The 18002-nt window shown below is 32.4% G+C and overlaps 1 protein-coding gene across 1 annotated transcript; it reads right to left on the reverse strand.

The window, feature by feature from the left end:
• Positions 1 to 579: 579 nt before the first annotated feature.
• On the reverse strand, positions 580 to 8040 carry LOC134266103 (uncharacterized). The gene is made up of 4 exons (XM_062748337.1): positions 7962 to 8040; positions 6915 to 7439; positions 2345 to 2659; positions 580 to 983 (listed from the first exon to the last, which is right to left on the reverse strand). The coding sequence occupies exons 1-4, from the start codon at positions 8038 to 8040 to the stop codon at positions 580 to 582; spliced, it is 1323 nt and encodes a 440-aa protein (XP_062604321.1).
• Positions 8041 to 18002: the final 9962 nt, after the last annotated feature.

The following is an 18002-nucleotide window of genomic DNA, read 5'->3' on the forward strand; positions in this document are numbered from 1 at the left end:
CAATTAGAATGAGTTTTTTGCAAAATAAATTTGCAAATGACCAAAACAAGATGAGTAAACTCTGAAAGACCCCACAAATCAGGGGCCAAAAAGGGCCTCAGCCAATCTTGTTCTTTTTTCAGATTTACTTCATTTCACTATAAAACCTTGACACCCATCTTAACTTATAAATTGAATAAAACTTGTAATACCGAAACAATGTTCGAACAAATTTACCTTAAAAACGTTTTCTTTCGCATTGATTATGAATTCGAACTTCTTGTCGCAATTAACTTGAGTAAATGTTAGACAATTTCATCATATTTTTCAAAGGATAAAGTATTTCTGATATTACCTTTCGATATCATGTACACTAAGTACATATAAATTCAAATACTGCACTAAATTTGTTTGATATTCAATGGATATTTCTTACTGTCAATAAGACATTTTTTCAATGTTTAAAATTTTGAAATAACTTTGAAGTCTTTTTAACATGTGCATAATTAATATCAAGAAACCGAGGGAACTAAGCAAACTTAATCAAAGGAAAACTTGCAGGATTTTTTTTTTCAAGTTTATTTTTAAATTTTCGTTGAACTAAAAATCCATGAGTGTCACACTCAGAGCTTCAAGGACAGATGAAATTGGAGTGGCAAAAGATAAACCCCCACCCCCACCAACAATCATACCTATACATCTCAAATCATTGAGATCGCTATACTGAAATACTAGAGCCCCAGAATCCCCCTTTTCAGAAAAGGGCACATTTTGTATTCCACGTATGACAAGTTGTGACATATAAGTGGTTGAAACGCGTTGTTGATCATCGGAGAGTGCGATATTTCGGTATCTGGCAAATATTTCCCCTTCTACCAATTTTCCAAGGGTTAATCCTGATACCATTCCACATTTCAAGACTCCTTCATTTGAATGATCTTGTGATTCTTCCCCAGAACGTATTTTACCACAGCAAAACTTTGGAAGTAAACTTCTAGAAAAACCTACAAAAATTGGAATATTTGATATTATGATAAAAAGATGGTATTTCTAACAAAGAAGGCTCTCACATAAAAATAATATTACAAATGTCTTAAACAAGAATACAATTATATAAGAGAAAAATTTAATTAAACCAAATCAAGTAAGAATGAAAACTACAGACATGGTGAATAGTAGTACAGGACTTGATTTCTTTTTACTACTTTAGTCACCTTTGCGACTTAAAATTTTTATTGTCGCCAACTATTAAATTAACGTTTTTATCATAATAATTCTAATAGGCTAAAATTTCTAATTCTAAGCCAAAGAGGTAGATCCAAGTTATGCATAAAATGGCCCTGTACTTATATCAATTAATAAACTATCACCCTCTTTCCCATTTCATATATCAAAATAACGTAGACACTTGGTGCTTTCATATTCCTGTAATAAAATTTCATTTTGAAAATCCAGATATTGGAAAACAGGTTTGAAAAGTTGCAATGTTCTTGAAATTTGCAGAAAACACGCGTATTTGACTACCTTCAGCAAAGAATTAAAAAATGAGCACAGCCCACGATCCAAAAAATAAAACATGTTTTTTGATCTTCAGAAACAGAGCTTTCATAATGTATTTGCATATTTTGGTTTTTGAGGTTGTGCTCTATATGAAATTTTGAAATGATGCTTCAACTTTAGGTCATTTTCAAGGGAATTTACATGATATGAGAAAAATGACGCATTTTATGACGTCATAATGCATAAACTAGATGAGAAATTACGTCACAACAAATAGATACGTGGTCACCAACATTCCAAGTGATAAATACTGCATTTGTAACCTAAACTTATCGGTTTTGATTTTTCAGAAATTCTCAGGGCCAAATAAGGCAAAAAGTGGCTCTACCTCTTTTAGAGGTGATATAAAGGCATTCACAATTTTTTGTGAGGTGAGAATTTTTTTCAATATATATATTTCAAAGACTTCTTTATACCATCAATTTAATCTATTGATTAATTTCACACTAAACGTATCCAACTATTACATAATTTTTTTAAGTGACAATAAATACATGCATCAACCAATAACTTAAATACGAATAAAACTAAAAAAAAGGACCCAGAAGTCTCTGTCGAGACTGTAGCTCTATTGGTTTGTACTTCTTACAAAGGATGAGAAAAAAAGTATCTCAGTGTAGTCTACTAGTGTGCCACTTTATATTAAAATCAAACCAAAACTGTACGAGGAGTAGCATTTTGAAAAATTGTTTACAGACGGACGGACATCTAGACAGACAGACGGACGGACAACTCACTGACGCATAAGCTCTTCTGGTCTCAGACCAATAGAGCTAAAAATGAAACGATTTTGATAAAATAATACCAAGTCTTTTCAATCTTGCCGTCGTCAGATCTGCAAGTAATGCTTTCCTTGGAATCCGATTTGTCAATTTGACAACTGCTGCATCAACACTAACTCCGTCTACAATGGCAGAGGAAGGAAAAACTGACTTAAAAACATTACCACATCTCTGTGACCCTTCGTACCATACAGATGGCTGAACAACAGGATATTGCAAATTAGATGCATTTCTCAACATTTCATCTGCCGAATGCAAAACATGGGCACATGTTATGAATTCAATTTCACCATCGTTCAACTGGACGAATCCACCAAGTGTTCCATGTCCATCTCCGCCTGTAAATTTAGAATTATATACATTTAGATACTCACATAACAAAATTTCATGAGCGTATTTTTTATTATACACAAGAAGCGCATTCAGGTACTTGAATTTACAGGTTTAATGTAGGCACCAATCAGTACATTTTTCAAAATGAAATTTAAGAATTAAAGAAAAAAAGGTTTTGTCTTAAAGTAAGGGATATATTCAGCTGCTTTGTTTTAAATTTTATGATGAAGATACTAACATCACTATTTCCTACATAAAATATATGATATATTTTGAATCTTGATTATTTACTTCAATATTCCTTACCAGCTAACAAATAACATTAATCAAAATTTTCCCTGGGTTCTGTCAAAACAGAGATGGTAGATTTTGTTTTATTTGTTTTTTATATCGATTTTGATTTGGTGCATCAATGAACCTTGTGAATATCAATGCAATACAAATATACTGGTATATTTATATGTACATTTTTGCTTCAATGGTGCTTCTAAAATTGATGTTATATTAATAATTTTATATGTTATTCATTCAATCCCAAGTTTAAAAACAATACAATGATTTTGCCACCATTTATTATGTACTGATTCAAAGGGGATATACTGTAAATGTATTATATTTAGCGTGTACAATATTTGTGGAATTTTATTTTTTTAACATGTTAGAGTAGATTTGACTTAGCGAAATTTTAAATCTTCTTATTTATGTTTATGTGTTTAAGACATTTAGCGTTTTACTTGAATTAGCGGCAGTGCTTTTCCGCCAAAACCGCTAAAAGAATACACAGCCAAATGTAATACGTTTACAGTAATATATTAAATCACATACCATCCCATCCTTAACCCCCTTCCCAACAATCACGCATTTTAACGCATATACCAATTCCTATTTCTAACGCAAAATCACACATACACCGTTTCCCCGCAATCACACCTTTTAATGTACTTAAAAAATCATTGAATCTTAAATTTTAATGCCAATTTCCTTATATTTTATACTTGAAAAATCTCAAAATAAAAAAAGTTATTTTTGCATTAAAATATTACGTTCTTATATTATTTACGCTAATATTAGAGAAGCGTTTTCCCACGCTTCTAGGTGCTTAAAGGAAATAGTAAATTTCTATTTCAATGACGTGAACATTAAGTGTTTGTTGCATAACAGTCCAGTAACTAATAAAGAGGCATCCCTCAAAAGAACCAATTCTCCACTAAAAAAAAAAACAAATGGTAGAGGTCAGCGGCTAGGATAAGACTGTTCGAAAAATATCAAACGGTTCAAACTGCAGTAACTTCTCCAAACTACCTTGATATGAGGTTATAATAGAAATTGACGTCACGTCACTGCATACTTGACCTTACTTGACGGGGAAAGTGTCATAATTTTAACATTCCTTTTTGATGACGTACATATCTTTAAGCATTATCATTTAATTTAAGTGTTCGGGTTGTTTTTTAAGTTACTGTGAGGTGTTTTGATGTTGAACATTTAAAATTTGAATATCCTTGTTCATTTTGCTTGTCTGATATATTCAAATAATAGCGAAAAACCGAAGGTCAAACGCTCCCCTTGCTCGCCCGTAGACAGGGTTAAAATTTCTTAACCGTGTTTATATTTGACATGTACAAGTGATTAACAAGAAAAAATGAAAAATATTCTGTGTGAATCTAAAGGAGAAGTATGTCGTCTAACTGAAGTTTGCTGGGAGATTGTATGTACATGTTGTTAATTCATTTTTGTATAAATTGCGGTAACTGACACCTTCTTATATTGGTAAGTTAAATTCCTCGTCTGATATTTTCTTAAGATATAAAAATCACACTAGCCCCCAAGGTAACTTTATATGTACCAGAGATCATGACGAATTTAATTATGTATCAAACTTTTCACAATAATTTTGTTTTGCACTTTTGCAGATCCGAATAAATGTTCGTCACGTGATCAACAGAATCACGTGACATAAAAAAAAATACTTTATTATGATACCCGATTAAACTGTTATCACAAGTTGATTGCAAATTCAAACAAGAATAACTTTTTGAAATTAAAAAAGGTATATTTTCGATGCATTTTAAGCCTTCTGACAGCCTTATCATAATTGCGTGATCTTAAATTAGCTCAATTGACTGCATACAGACGCCCAAGGAACGTAAAGGGCATGGAAGTAAGAATAAGAGTGGCCATTCCATTAGCTAACTCGGGCCTTAAAACTTGTTCTGACAGAAGATGTCTTCTCTGTAAGCACAGTTCTGACACAGACAGCTTTATCAGCCCCGTTACTGGCCGCACGTACATGTACAAAGTACTAGGGTATTGTCCTGTCATACTGACAACTGCAATACGTAATATCGCGACTACCAATGAGTACCTTGCAGTTATCTAACTTACTCCCGCTCTTTTGCGGGGGAGTCGAGAAAAGTGTACATTTCTGGGGGCAAATGACATTGTTTACAGTAGTGACAATCGAATGATTCGAACAATTTAATGCCGAAATCACGATGTTTTGCCAGATATTGAACTTCAAATAGTAGATCGTCAAATAAGGCAAGCTAAGAATATTTTATCTGCTTAAAAATGTGACGATTTTCAATGAAAATTTAACGAGAAGAGTCCGCTTGATTAAAGATATCGTTAAAAATGTGACAATTTAGAATTGGCTCCTCTCAAAAATATATTAAGCTGGTTCAGGGATTGTTTAGCGAGGTATTCTACCAGGATTTTTTACTTATCTGTCCTTATAAATGCTACAATGATCGATCTTGCATTGTATTGAATAGCACATTGCCCCCACCCAACAGACGATTCCTACCTCCATCGCGAAAGAGTTCCGCTAAGTTAAGTAATCGCGATATCAAGTATTATCATCAGTTGCCAAGTTTTCACCAAACAGTATGTTGGAAAAACAGGAGACCTCCGAAGAAGATTTAATAATCAGCGTTTAGCCATTTGGACCAAAAAACTGAATGAACCCATTGGAAAACATTTCAGCATTGAAGGTCAAAAATGGAAGGACATGGCAGTTATTGACAACAATTCAAGATGGACAAAAGCTCAGAGAAAAAGCAAGGGAAAGTTCTAGGTGCACAGATTGAAATCATTCCGCCTTAAGGACAGATGATACAAACAAATATTTTTCTTTGGAAGAGAATATACATCATGTCACAAGTTTATGATTCTAAGAATTCTTTCTCCTAAGAACTGGAAAATGAAATAGACTTGGAAAATATTCGTAATATTTCAATATAATTACAAATATGGACATAACACACTTAGAAAAGGTGTACAGATTAAAAACAAATTTCAGAATATGTTACGTTGGTGCCAAATGTGTAATTTAAATTTTCGAAAAATATACCAAGCCGGGTGTATTTAAAAATGAAAGCAAAATCGTAAAAATCAGCCAATGGTTTATTGTTAGTTTTTTTGTCATTTTGTATTTCCTCATGAAATTCACCCGGCTTGGTATATTTTTCTAAAGTTTATATTATACTTTTAGCACCAAGGTATCGTATTATTCTGAAATTTGTTTTCACTTGTTAACCTTTACTGAGTATGCTTTGTCTATATTTGTTTGTTTTTTATTGAAATATTAGTAATATTTCCCAAGCCTATTTCATTTCCCAGTTATTAGGAGAAAAATGCTATGAATTATCCACTTTTCAAAAATTTTGACACGATATGAAATCTTTTCAAAGGAAAGAATTTGTTTGTATCATCTGTTCTTTATGGTATTTACAAACTACAGACTTGACCAAGATAAACGTGAACTATAGAAAATCTCTGATTGTAACAAGCAATTTTATTCTCTCTATATAGGGTAAACGTTACGGTTCATTGGCAAAACAAAAAGAGTGAGGCTGAAAACACCATGGAGATGAACGGTGGAAAATGGAATGAAAGATGTACACCAAACCTGGGAGTCTTTATCTAGGCTGTGCCAGGATAGGCAAGCGAGGAGAAAGTTTGTTGCAGCTTTTCTCATCACAGGGTGTAAACGTCGATGAACATGTTTACAAATTTCAAAGGAGTTGAAAGAAAATGTTTCCATACATATTTACAAACCTACAAAGTTGTGTACAAATGAGCGATACAAAGGAAAAGAACATGATTTTAAATTGCCATGCAGATGCAGGCTTTTTTTTTTTGGCGACTGGTACAGTGTAAATAGACCTTTTGAAAAAATCTCCTAATGAAAAGTTTTCCCCTGTCAATCAACAGATATATTGCAAGAGTATAAAAAGGAAGAGAAATATTTACTCTTACCATTTTCCCGTGATATGCTTGCGCCCATTCTTAGGGGATCAAGCTGATCTTTTGAGTTTGCACAAATATCATAGTTGCCATGCAAATGAAAAAAACCCTCCCTTACATCCGTAGCGAATCCATCAAATTCTTTTGGAAATGCTTCTTCACCGACGGGAACAACGCCTTTATAGGAACAATATATGGCTATACAAGGTTCAGAAACGGCCTTTTTCTTCTTTGCTTTGTTCCGCTTTATCCGAAATCTCGATGCACGGATCATTTCCAGGTTTGAGTGTTTTTTCATTATTGAATCTCCATTTTCTTTCAGGTACTTGGTGATTTCTTTAATCTTTTCATGACCATAAACTTCAAATTCCTCCGTTTCATCCGACACAGTATTTTCCCTCCAAAGTTTATAAACGACAGTGAATTTTTCTCCATTGCATTGGTATTTTTCATTTTCAATAGCTTTCTCACTCTCGATAACGGAAACAATAACTCTTGTCCCTTTTGTCAAATTGTCTGTACTTGAGTAGACATCACCTATGTATAGATGTCTAATGTTAATTGCTCCATGCTTCTCATGAAACCACTCTTCAAAGGTTTGCAAGATGTCTTTTTTCGAAATATCTAAGTACAATTAAGGACAGAAAATACAAGAAATTATTGTATGCTTGCATTGATATAAATTTTTGTACATGTAAGCGTTCTGTGAGCATGATAAAAAATTTAATTTTATTATGAATATCTACAATATTTTTATAACTTACTTTAACATTATTATTAAACTATGAATGGAAAAGTAATGTATGCTGATAAGGTTTTTTTTTCAGTTTATTTTATTAAACATACATTAAGATATTTATCTTAAAATTTTTAAGAACAAAATTCTTTATAAAACTTATCTTTAGGATTGATCGAAGTTTAAACGAACGAACAAGCATTTTGTTCAGGCAATGTAATATTGTGTCTTCCAGAGAAGCATATCATTTTTGCTACATGGTCATAATTATGTTCAGTTCTATAAAACAAAATTCATAGGTATAATCTCCATACCGTTTATACCTTTTTCTGGCTTGCGACTTTTATTAGGTAGCATATCTCCTGAGCCATTACCAGGTCGTTTCCTGCTTACAGAAGCCATTTTATCCTAATGCTTTTATTTTTTTATCTGAAAAGAATGTCAACGAATTGAAATTAGAAAAGTACAAGAATTAGTATTAGTATTATGAAAATCACATAAACAAAAAACAAAATCAATGAAGATGATCAATTTATATCCCATTTCTGTTCCACCCTACATCCGGCGGCATTATTTGAATGGACTTTAATCCATAATTGCAGAGAATACTTTCATATCAAAAAATGACAAAGCTTCTTTTTAGCTAACGTGCGAAAAAAGATCGAGTGAGCTTTTCTGATCACCCTTGTCCGTTGTCTGTCCGTCTGTAAAATGTACAACTTCCTCGAAAAAATCACCGAGCCAATGTGAACCAAAGTTAAAACAAAGCATCCTTGGATAAATGAAAGTTTTAATTCTCAAAATGATAGACCACTCCGCCTTACACTGGGGAGATCAACAGGAAAAGATAAAACTAAGGTGGGGCAATTGAACAGATCTTCTCTGGAACCACTTAGTCAGAAATGTTGAAACTTATGTAGAAGCATCTTTGCGTTAAGTAGATTCTAAATTTTCAAATTTATGAACCTGGGGGTTGGGCAAGGCCACAAAAGAGGATCAAAGTTTAAAATTGAAGAAGTAAAAAAAAATCTTTTAAAATGTGCACTAAAGAACCACTAAGCCAGAAAAGTTGTGGAAGCATCCTGGTGTTTAGTGGATTCTAAATTGTTAAAATATTGACCACTGGGGGTAGGGCGAGGCCACAATAGGTTATTCAAGTTGAAGCCACGTTTTCTTTTGAAATACATAATAAAAAAAAATTATGCCCTTCCCTGACAAATGAATAGTGATTCAATCGTATCTTTTACTCAAAATTATGAAACTGTATGTTTTATAAACGGTTTCAATTAGCATGAATCTATTTGTAATGTCAAAATTATTTTACTTATTCAACTTGACTCAACAACTATTAGGTACATACTGTTCACTTATGTATTAAGCAAAATGTCTGACAAAAGAGAATTTTGCATTGTGTTGTTCTTGTAAATGTTTAACATAAAAATCTTAGTAGATTTTCCGCTTTAGTACATATATTTCTCAGCCAAGGTCCAAGGTAATTGATATCAATTTGATGTTCCACTTAATCTTGCATTTTATAATTAATGTTATAAATGCATCATACTAAAGTCAAGTGTTTTGTTTTCTTATGAAAGGGGCAAGGGACGCTGTATGAAAAATTGTCACTTTTCTGTTAACACACTTGAGAAATACTTTTTTTTCAAGGACAGAAACTCACAAAAATGAAGAAAGTGAAACCACGCCCCGTAACACTTCCTGGGCAGTAATTGTAAAGAAGTTTAAAGTGTTCAGCGATTGAAAATCTTAGCTAAACAACAGCAACTTGGTGAATTTAAAGTCATTCCCCAAATACTCAGAAGAAAATACTAAGAACTTGCAAACACTATATCATGTTTATAATACTGATTGAAGCCAGGCGCACAGATGGTTTTCCTCACCACAGAGGACTTTATATCATATCTGTTCCAACATAATACGAGAACAAGGTGTTCATGATATGAATTTTTAATAGGATGCCGGGAAAAAAATTTCTACTATTAGATGTGCAAATTCATAAGGGAGATAAAATTATCCGCTTCGAGAATTGCTCCGGCAATCTTTGTGATAAAGAGTGATTTTAACATGTGTGCATCATGATTTAAACTGTGTTTTCTGTTTCAGAGGGGTCGGGGAAATTATCAATATTTAAAACATATCATTATCAATTGTGTGATAATTGTAAAGTTTTGTGCTTCTTTTTAATTGTTTTGGTTGGTTCATTAAAATCTAGAAACGAATTATTGTCTCATGCATTCGCATATATCTTTCAACATACAGAATCTTACAGTTGGATAGCATTAGCTTTATACCATGTGAGTGATATTTAATATATCATTACACTTTTGTTTATTTGAGAAATACACCCTTTTGAAGATCAAAGAAAAATCTATCAGTCAGGGAAACATCATGTTATACCGCAACTACTCCGTAAAACAATTTTCCTTTCTTTTCAAAGAGTGCTGCCAGAGCTTTATGAAAATGATCTTTGTAGTACGCATTTCCATTGGTTAAGTTGGAAAATCTCAAAATTAGTGTGATGGACATTTGTAGCTGCAAATATTCGCTACAATTATTATAATGAACGACAGTCTGTGAACTGTTACTCAAATGCTCTAGTTAAGAGAAAATCCGACCGCATCATCTGTAAACAGACACTTAGAAATGCTAAAGGATAGTGTTTTGTGATTAAAATGCCTAATGTATAATGGAAATCAAGTTACAATCAAGCTTTTTCTGCATGCTGGTCTTGCACGCTGTATTGAATGCCCGGGGGTAGGGAGGTGGTTAACAGTTATGTGTACCTTTTTTAAAGTTTAAAGAAATCCATTCATCTTTTTTTATAAATTCTCTAATTTTTTTAAATCAAGTTCTATCGTACTGTATTAATTCTTGAAAGTTATTCAAGAAATTCAAATATTCGTAGATTACTGGGTTTTGCAGTTCATGATATAATTGTATGATGATTTGGTCGTATATTGCATTGAAATTCATTTTTATCCACAGAGGCACGATACTGTTATATGGTCACATTTTGTACAATACTGTAGTGAAATCAACAACAAAATAACATATTTTTATCGAGTTATATATACACTCAGCTTAATAATGGAAAATAATATAATAAGAGAAAAGGGCATCCTAATTGTTACTGAAAACATTTAAATACATATCGCAATACACATAGTACACATGTATCCGCATCCGTTTGTAAAAAGAAATACTTATATAGTCCGATCCTCAGGTTTATAAACCCAGCAGTAAATGATAAAAAATTACTGAATTCACAAAATTTTGTTCATTTACCCACAGTACATGTAATTGTTCTACGTGTAAGTAATTAATTAAAATTGGTCATATTATTGTTTTTAGAAAAAACTTTTTAATGTCCGATGTATATTCAGGAGAAGTGAAAATAATCTGTGCATTTTTTAAATTGAAAATTGATCGACAAATTTATTTTAGGCAAAAAAAAAAAAACTATAGGCTATAAGGTATCCAGGCATACAGAGAAATTTGCGTGATTTTTAAACTTTTTTGGTGTTCTTCAAGATCTAATCCCTTGTATTGTTATAAAATACATAGTTTTAAAAGCTTCTTTCTACAAATTACAGAACATCACCCGTAGATAACGTCTTACTAAATATCTTGCTAATAAGCTCTGACTTGTATCTAAGACTTTTATGAAGAAAATCCATTTTGCCTAAAAATGTATTTTATTTCGTTTTTAGCTCACCTGAGCCAAAGGCTCAGGTGAGCTTTTGTGATCAAAATTTGTCCGTTGTCTGTCGTTGTAGTCGTTGTTGTCGTCGTCGTTGGCGTCGTTGTCTTAAACTTTTCATATTTTCATCTTCTTCTCAAGACCACTGGGCCAATTTCAACCAAACTTGCTACAAAGTATCCTTGGGTAAAGGGGATTCAAGTTTGTTCAAAGAAAGAGCCACGCCCTTTTCCAAGGGGAGATAATAATGGATAAGTGAAAAAAATTCTCCAGAAAAACTGGGCCAGAAAAGATGAAACTCATGTGGAATCATCCTCAGGTAGTGTAGATTCAAATTTGTTCAAATCATGACCCCCAGGGGTAGGGTGGGGCCAAAATGGCCGATCAAATTTTTACATGTACATAGGAATATATAGGAACAATCTTTAAAAAATTTCTTCTCAAAACCACTGGGCCAGAAAAGATGAAACTCGTGTGGAATCATCCTCAGGTAGTGTAGATTCAAGTTTGTTCAAATCATGACCCCCAGGGGAAGGGTGGGGCCAAAATAGCCGATCAAAGTTTTACATAGGAATATATAGGGAAAATCTTTAAAAATCTTCTTCTCAAAACCACTGGGCCAGAAAAGATGAAACTCATGTGGAATCATCTTCAGGTAGTGTAGATTCAAGTTTGTTCAAATCATGACCCCCAGGGGTAGGGTGGGGCCAAATGGCCGATCAAAATATTACATAGGAATATAAATGGAAAATCTTTAAAAATCTTCTCCTCAAGAACCACTGGACCAGGAAAGATGAAACTCATGTGGAATCATCTTCAGGTAGTGTAGATTCAAATTTGTTCAAATCATGACCCCCGGGGGTAGGGTGGGGCTAAAATGACCGATCAAAATTTAACATAGAAAAATTGGGAATATATAGGAAAAATCTTCTTCTCAAGAACCATTGAGACTGGAAAGATGAAACTCCTATGGAATCATCTCCAGGTAGTGTAGATTCAAATTTGTTCAAATTATGACCCCGGCAATAGGGTGGGGCCAAATGGCCGATAAAAGTTTTACATAGGAATTTCTAGGGAAACCTTTTAAAATCTTCTTTACTAGTACTTTAAAGCCATGCTTAGTGATATTTATAGGGAATCATCCTTAGGTAGTGTGGATTCAAGTTTGTTCAAATCATGACCCCCTGGGGGGTTAAAATTCAAGCCCCCCCTCCCGTCAGTAAACTTTCAGTTCTGGTCTGATGTGTGCTTTTTCCAAGCCAATTGCTCAGGTGAGCAATGTGGCCCCTGGGCCTCTAGTTTATCAATGTCAACCTTTCAGAAAACCCTTTCTTAGCACCTTGATTCATACTGAATATTAAGATGTATAAAATAAAAAAATGTTGTACAATATGGAGCGTTTTGATAGGATATTATTAACTAGAGATTAATTTTGAGTTATTCTTCGTGGGTGAAGTTTGGATATCCTTAAAGAATAAAGATGAACATGAACATTTCTCAGATGTATTTATCACAAGTAAAAGAAACGATAAAATTAATATCGTTGAATTTGTCAACAAATAAGCTACAGCTACACATCACATGAATGCAGTCAGTACTCACCACAATATGTGTCATAGTGTGACACTGACAAATGTTTCTCACAGATTATATACTTCCGAGCAAAAGCCAAAAACCTTGAAAGAGGTACAGGGCAATTTAGTGCAATTACTGACATTCAAAATAATTTTTAAAAATATGATTTTAAAGAAATGTAGCTTTAATCATATATCAGTACCTGGCAAAATAGTCATATGCTCCTGGTCATATATGTACTTGAAAAATGACCTATTTGAATAATGGATATATAATTCTTTATTTATGTAGCTGCACATTTATTTTTGATTATAAAGTGTGTTGATATCTAAGTTTTGCGAATAAAATCAATAATGTTTACAAAATTTGTATGGGAAATAAGGAGAACAATGAAATGGGCATTACAAAATTCAGATTTATGTTTGAATATGATTAAACCAGGAGCATTATGAAAGGATAATTTCTTTAATAACACAGTTTTGATTTCATAAAATCTTCATATCAAAATTTGATTACATCCGGTCCATATCTTTCTCATAGATAAATTGGGTAGGTTCTCATTTCACAGAAAGATTGCCATTGACCTAACGGTATTTCATGACCTTGAACCAAAGTCATTTGGGAAATTCAAGGTCACTGGAAGCAAAAAAAATTATAATTCTATTCGGTCCATATCTTTCTTATGGATAAACCAGGTAGATTATCATTTCACACAAAATTCCTCATGACCTAAGGGTGTGTCATGACCTTGGGTCAAGGTCATCTGTGCAAGTTCAAGGGCACTGAAAGAAAAATTGTATAATTCATGTTTGTTATATATCTTTATTATGGAAAAACTTGAATCTACTAATTCACAAAAAACATTGATTATGATCCAAGGTTGTGTCATGACTTTAAACAAAGGTCATTAATGCAAGTTCAAGGTCACTGACAGAAAAAAGTTCATGATTTGTGTCTGGTCTGTATATTTTAGGCTGCGCCTTCGTTTTATTTATTTAAAATATAATGAGCAATTACATTCATCTAAAACCTTTAAAGTATCTGCAAATAATATTTGTTTTCAATAAAAAAAATACCCTTTTTTCAATGCGAAAAAATTACTTGATCAGAGATAAGTGCTTCAACATCAAAACCGAGAAAATTTCAGCAAAATAACTTTCATATGATTGCAACATTTCAGTATCTTTCTTATCGCACATAAAAAATACAACCAATGCGTGGGTCTAGATTTTGTTTACTAAATGGGTACACTATCAATCATCTACTTTACTTTTTTATCGTAAATCAGTCATGTCAACAAAAAACAAATATATTTGAGCTTTAAATGTTATTTGCTTTAAATGAGACATAGTAGACCAAAACACTTAAACATATATACGTAATGAACTAACCCCTAATGACATCAAATTCCTTACCCTTAAATATCCGTCAAGAAAATAATACTCTAATATAATATTTAAGCATTTTATAGTAAAAAAAAGATTGACCGCGAGAAAGTTTCAAAAATGTCATTTATTAAACAGTAGTTAATTAACAAATATTGCATTGAAGTCTATGGGGAAAAGCGTTTTTTTTTTCAAAATAAAAATTCAAAAAAATTGAATATCAAAAAATCCTGCGGTGGAAAGATCCATTAAAACATTAAAAATAAAATGACAATTTATAACAATTTTTTTTACCAGTTAATTTTTTTTAATTGTTAACGTTTTTTTTTTAATAAAAAAGGGGGAGATAACTCTTACCAAAATTCAAGGTCATATATTAGGACAGATCCCACTATATATACTTATAGTAATTTATGGGAAGTATAAACTTAAAATTCAATGCCTACAAATCTGTTATGTATTTAATTTCACTGACTTTGTTCCTGTAAGGGATTGAATCCCTTAGGAAAACATAACAGTGGCATATTTATGCTCTGCTCCGTCATTACATGGCATTTTAACATTATGCAGAAAAAATGTAACATCTTGTAAAATATTTACTACTTGCAAGAAAAATGTAAAAAGGAAAGTAAAATGAAACATTTGGAGATAACGAACACACAACACAGTTAAGGTTAAATTAAGGAGGCGGGGCCTAATTTGTACGGGAAATGTTTACTATGACGTCACATATAATATAAGGTTTTCAAAATACCACAAAATGAACTTATTAAATATTTCAAACAGCTGGATAGCTGTATTCTACATACAAACTTACTATTACATGCAGTTTTGTCCTTTGTTAAATCCCACACAACGGTATATCGATCGCAATGCACTTATCAATGTGACGTCATCTCGCAAAAATGACGCAGTTTGTACACAGTGAGATGCTGATCAAGTCACATTTTGTACAAGGAAAAATGTCGTTTCTTCTAAAAAAAAATATCATTTGCAACTAAATAGAGGCTGTTAACTTGGACGCGTTGTCTATATTAGTATTTTATTCATAAACTGTCAGTACATTCTCCAGGCAAGTGTGTTTGTATGCAGATTCATTGAAAAAGTAATGGAAGGGCCATATTTAATTGATTTATTGCAAAGGCATACACTCCATGTACCTTGTCAAGTTTTTACACATAAAAATCAAGAAGCATTAAGTTATTTGAAAAGTGATGCGAAGCTCATGAAATCTTACAAAAAAATTAATTATAGCTTTATTTAATGTAGTTGACCAGCAAAATATTCAATTTGCCGTCCAACAAATTAAATTTTAGCAATTAAAAAAGGGAATATATACAGGTTCGCAGTATTTTTCACAAAATACATGTAGTATTGAAAAGAATTATAAGTTAAACTAAGATTTTTAACTTGCTTATGCCCTTGCAATATTGGAATTTATAGATTACCTCTAAACTGAAAGTATAATTGCTAAAATTATGTGACGTCGACATCATGTGACAAGTCTTGATAAAAAATCTAAATGTCGCAGACATGTAAATCTAAACCACATTACATTCTTTTATATCAGTGAAGTCCTAAAAATATCGCTCATCCTAATAAAGTTTGTATTTTTTGTTTAAAAATAGCCGATATTTCCATTTGTATTTTAAACTAGGCTGCGCAGTATTCAATATCAAAGTCCATTAAACAATACAAAATAAAAGCAGAGCAAACACGCACCTCCAAAGCATTAGATTGAAATTGAGCACACCCGGCGTGTGTTCGTTGTCATGATCATGAAATAACGGAAAAATCCGTCGTCAATTCAGTGTATAAATAATGGACTACATGTAACAGTTGGTATGAAAAACGTCAGTCACCATTTGACTCAATGATAAATTGTATTTTCTGACAAGGTCATTTTATCGACCATAGAACTTACGAAAGAATGACTTTAAACGAGACTGCTGATATTCATGATTCATCAACTTGCTATTCAAAAATTTAACTCGTTTAAGAAAAAGTTCTTACGTAGAGCATGCTCTTGCGTATAGAATCAAATGAGATATACACTCGTATGCAGGTGATGAAGGTATATTGCTGCATAAGTAAGGGAAGTTAATAATAAAAAATTAGATTTAGATTTAGAAAAATAGATTTAAAGTCGTCACGTTTATGATATAACTTGGTTGTTAGGTTACCTTTAACGTCTTTTTCAAGTACAATATCCAAGTATAAAACAGATGTGTCAGACTCTGTGGTGTCTTTTATCTCAATCTCTCCTGGGTTTATCGTATCGACGTAGGAATTGAAATTACCATTGTTAATCAACAATACGTCGTCGATATAGCTGAAGGTCGACTTGAAGGCCACAGCAAGTGTTTTCTTCCTTTCACGCATAAAATCATAAAATTTTGCATAAATTCTGCTTTATATGAATACAAAAATATGTCTGCTAATAACGGAGAGCAATTGGTTTTCATGGGAATTCCAATAGAATGTTGGAAGACTTGGAAAAAATTTACAAATCCATAATTCCACCTTGTCTTCATCTATTGATTCCCTGTGTTTTGATTGGACGAGAGCAACTTCAAGAAAAAAAAAAATGACACATCGATAATTTTTTTCAATCAGAACTACTTTCTTGACTAAGCTTCCAGGCTATTGTACGAGAAGCCGTTCAAAAATTACGCGGACTTGTTGCTCAGAAAAAATATTTGACGACATAATCGGGCAAAATTTCACAAATAATATAAAAGAATCTTTACTTATATGGTCTTCAAAATTTCATATCAATATGTTGTTAATTGGTTTCAATTTTGAGTGATTTTTAAGGATATACCATTAGGTCACGGCGCAGCAAAATCTTCGACGTCACAAGCATAATAAAAATATGTGATTGAGCTTTTTTTTCCTAACATTTTCCCTTGAATACCTGTATAGTTTGAGTTACCTTATCTACTCAACATCAAAACACCATTTCTCGTCAAGCTTAAAATATATTAAACAAGTAAAGAATATTCTTTTTTCTGTTTTAAAACCAAAAACTACTTATAAGATATAGCGTGATATTGGTGACTCTCAATCACGTTCTTTAAAGTTAACTTTTCGTCTATAATCTTCTTCCCGTTCTCCCGTATAGCCTTTTTACAGAGGTCTTACTGTCTAAAATTTCAATTCGCTTTTTGTCACGAGTAGCCTAGTTTACTACATGTTTTTATGCAGATTTTGGATCTATGTTGCCGATATCTCGAGCATTACACATATTTTAACAAAAGTGTGGTGCGCCATCAATTCAGAAGACGTCATTTTCACAGTAGTTTTCACGGGAATTGCCTCAGAGAAAAATCACTATATTTCTGTTAGTACTTCAAATATTACGTCCGAAATCTAAATAAATCTAAATGAAAAATATCGCTAATTTTAGAAAATCAATGAGTTAAATTTTTGATTCTGAATGCTTTTGCTTCCATTCTTTTGTCGTGCGTCGTACCTCACCATCAACGATATAAACATACCGATAATTTTGGTAGAATTTTTTTAAAATACAAAAATTTTGCCCAAAAATTGGAATATTTAAGATACATATTTCTGTGAAATTTTATAATTATATGACGTCTGTAAGAGTAAATAATAGCACAGTCCGCGTAATTTTTGAACGGCCCTCGTAAAACAAAGAAAACAGTTACTTCTAGTCTGTTTAAGAA

Source organism: Saccostrea cucullata, unplaced genomic scaffold, assembly GCF_032062105.1.
Source record: "Saccostrea cucullata isolate Sc308-1 unplaced genomic scaffold, CSIRO_AGI_Scuc_v1 ctg2915, whole genome shotgun sequence".
NCBI lineage: Eukaryota > Metazoa > Mollusca > Bivalvia > Ostreida > Ostreidae > Saccostrea > Saccostrea cuccullata.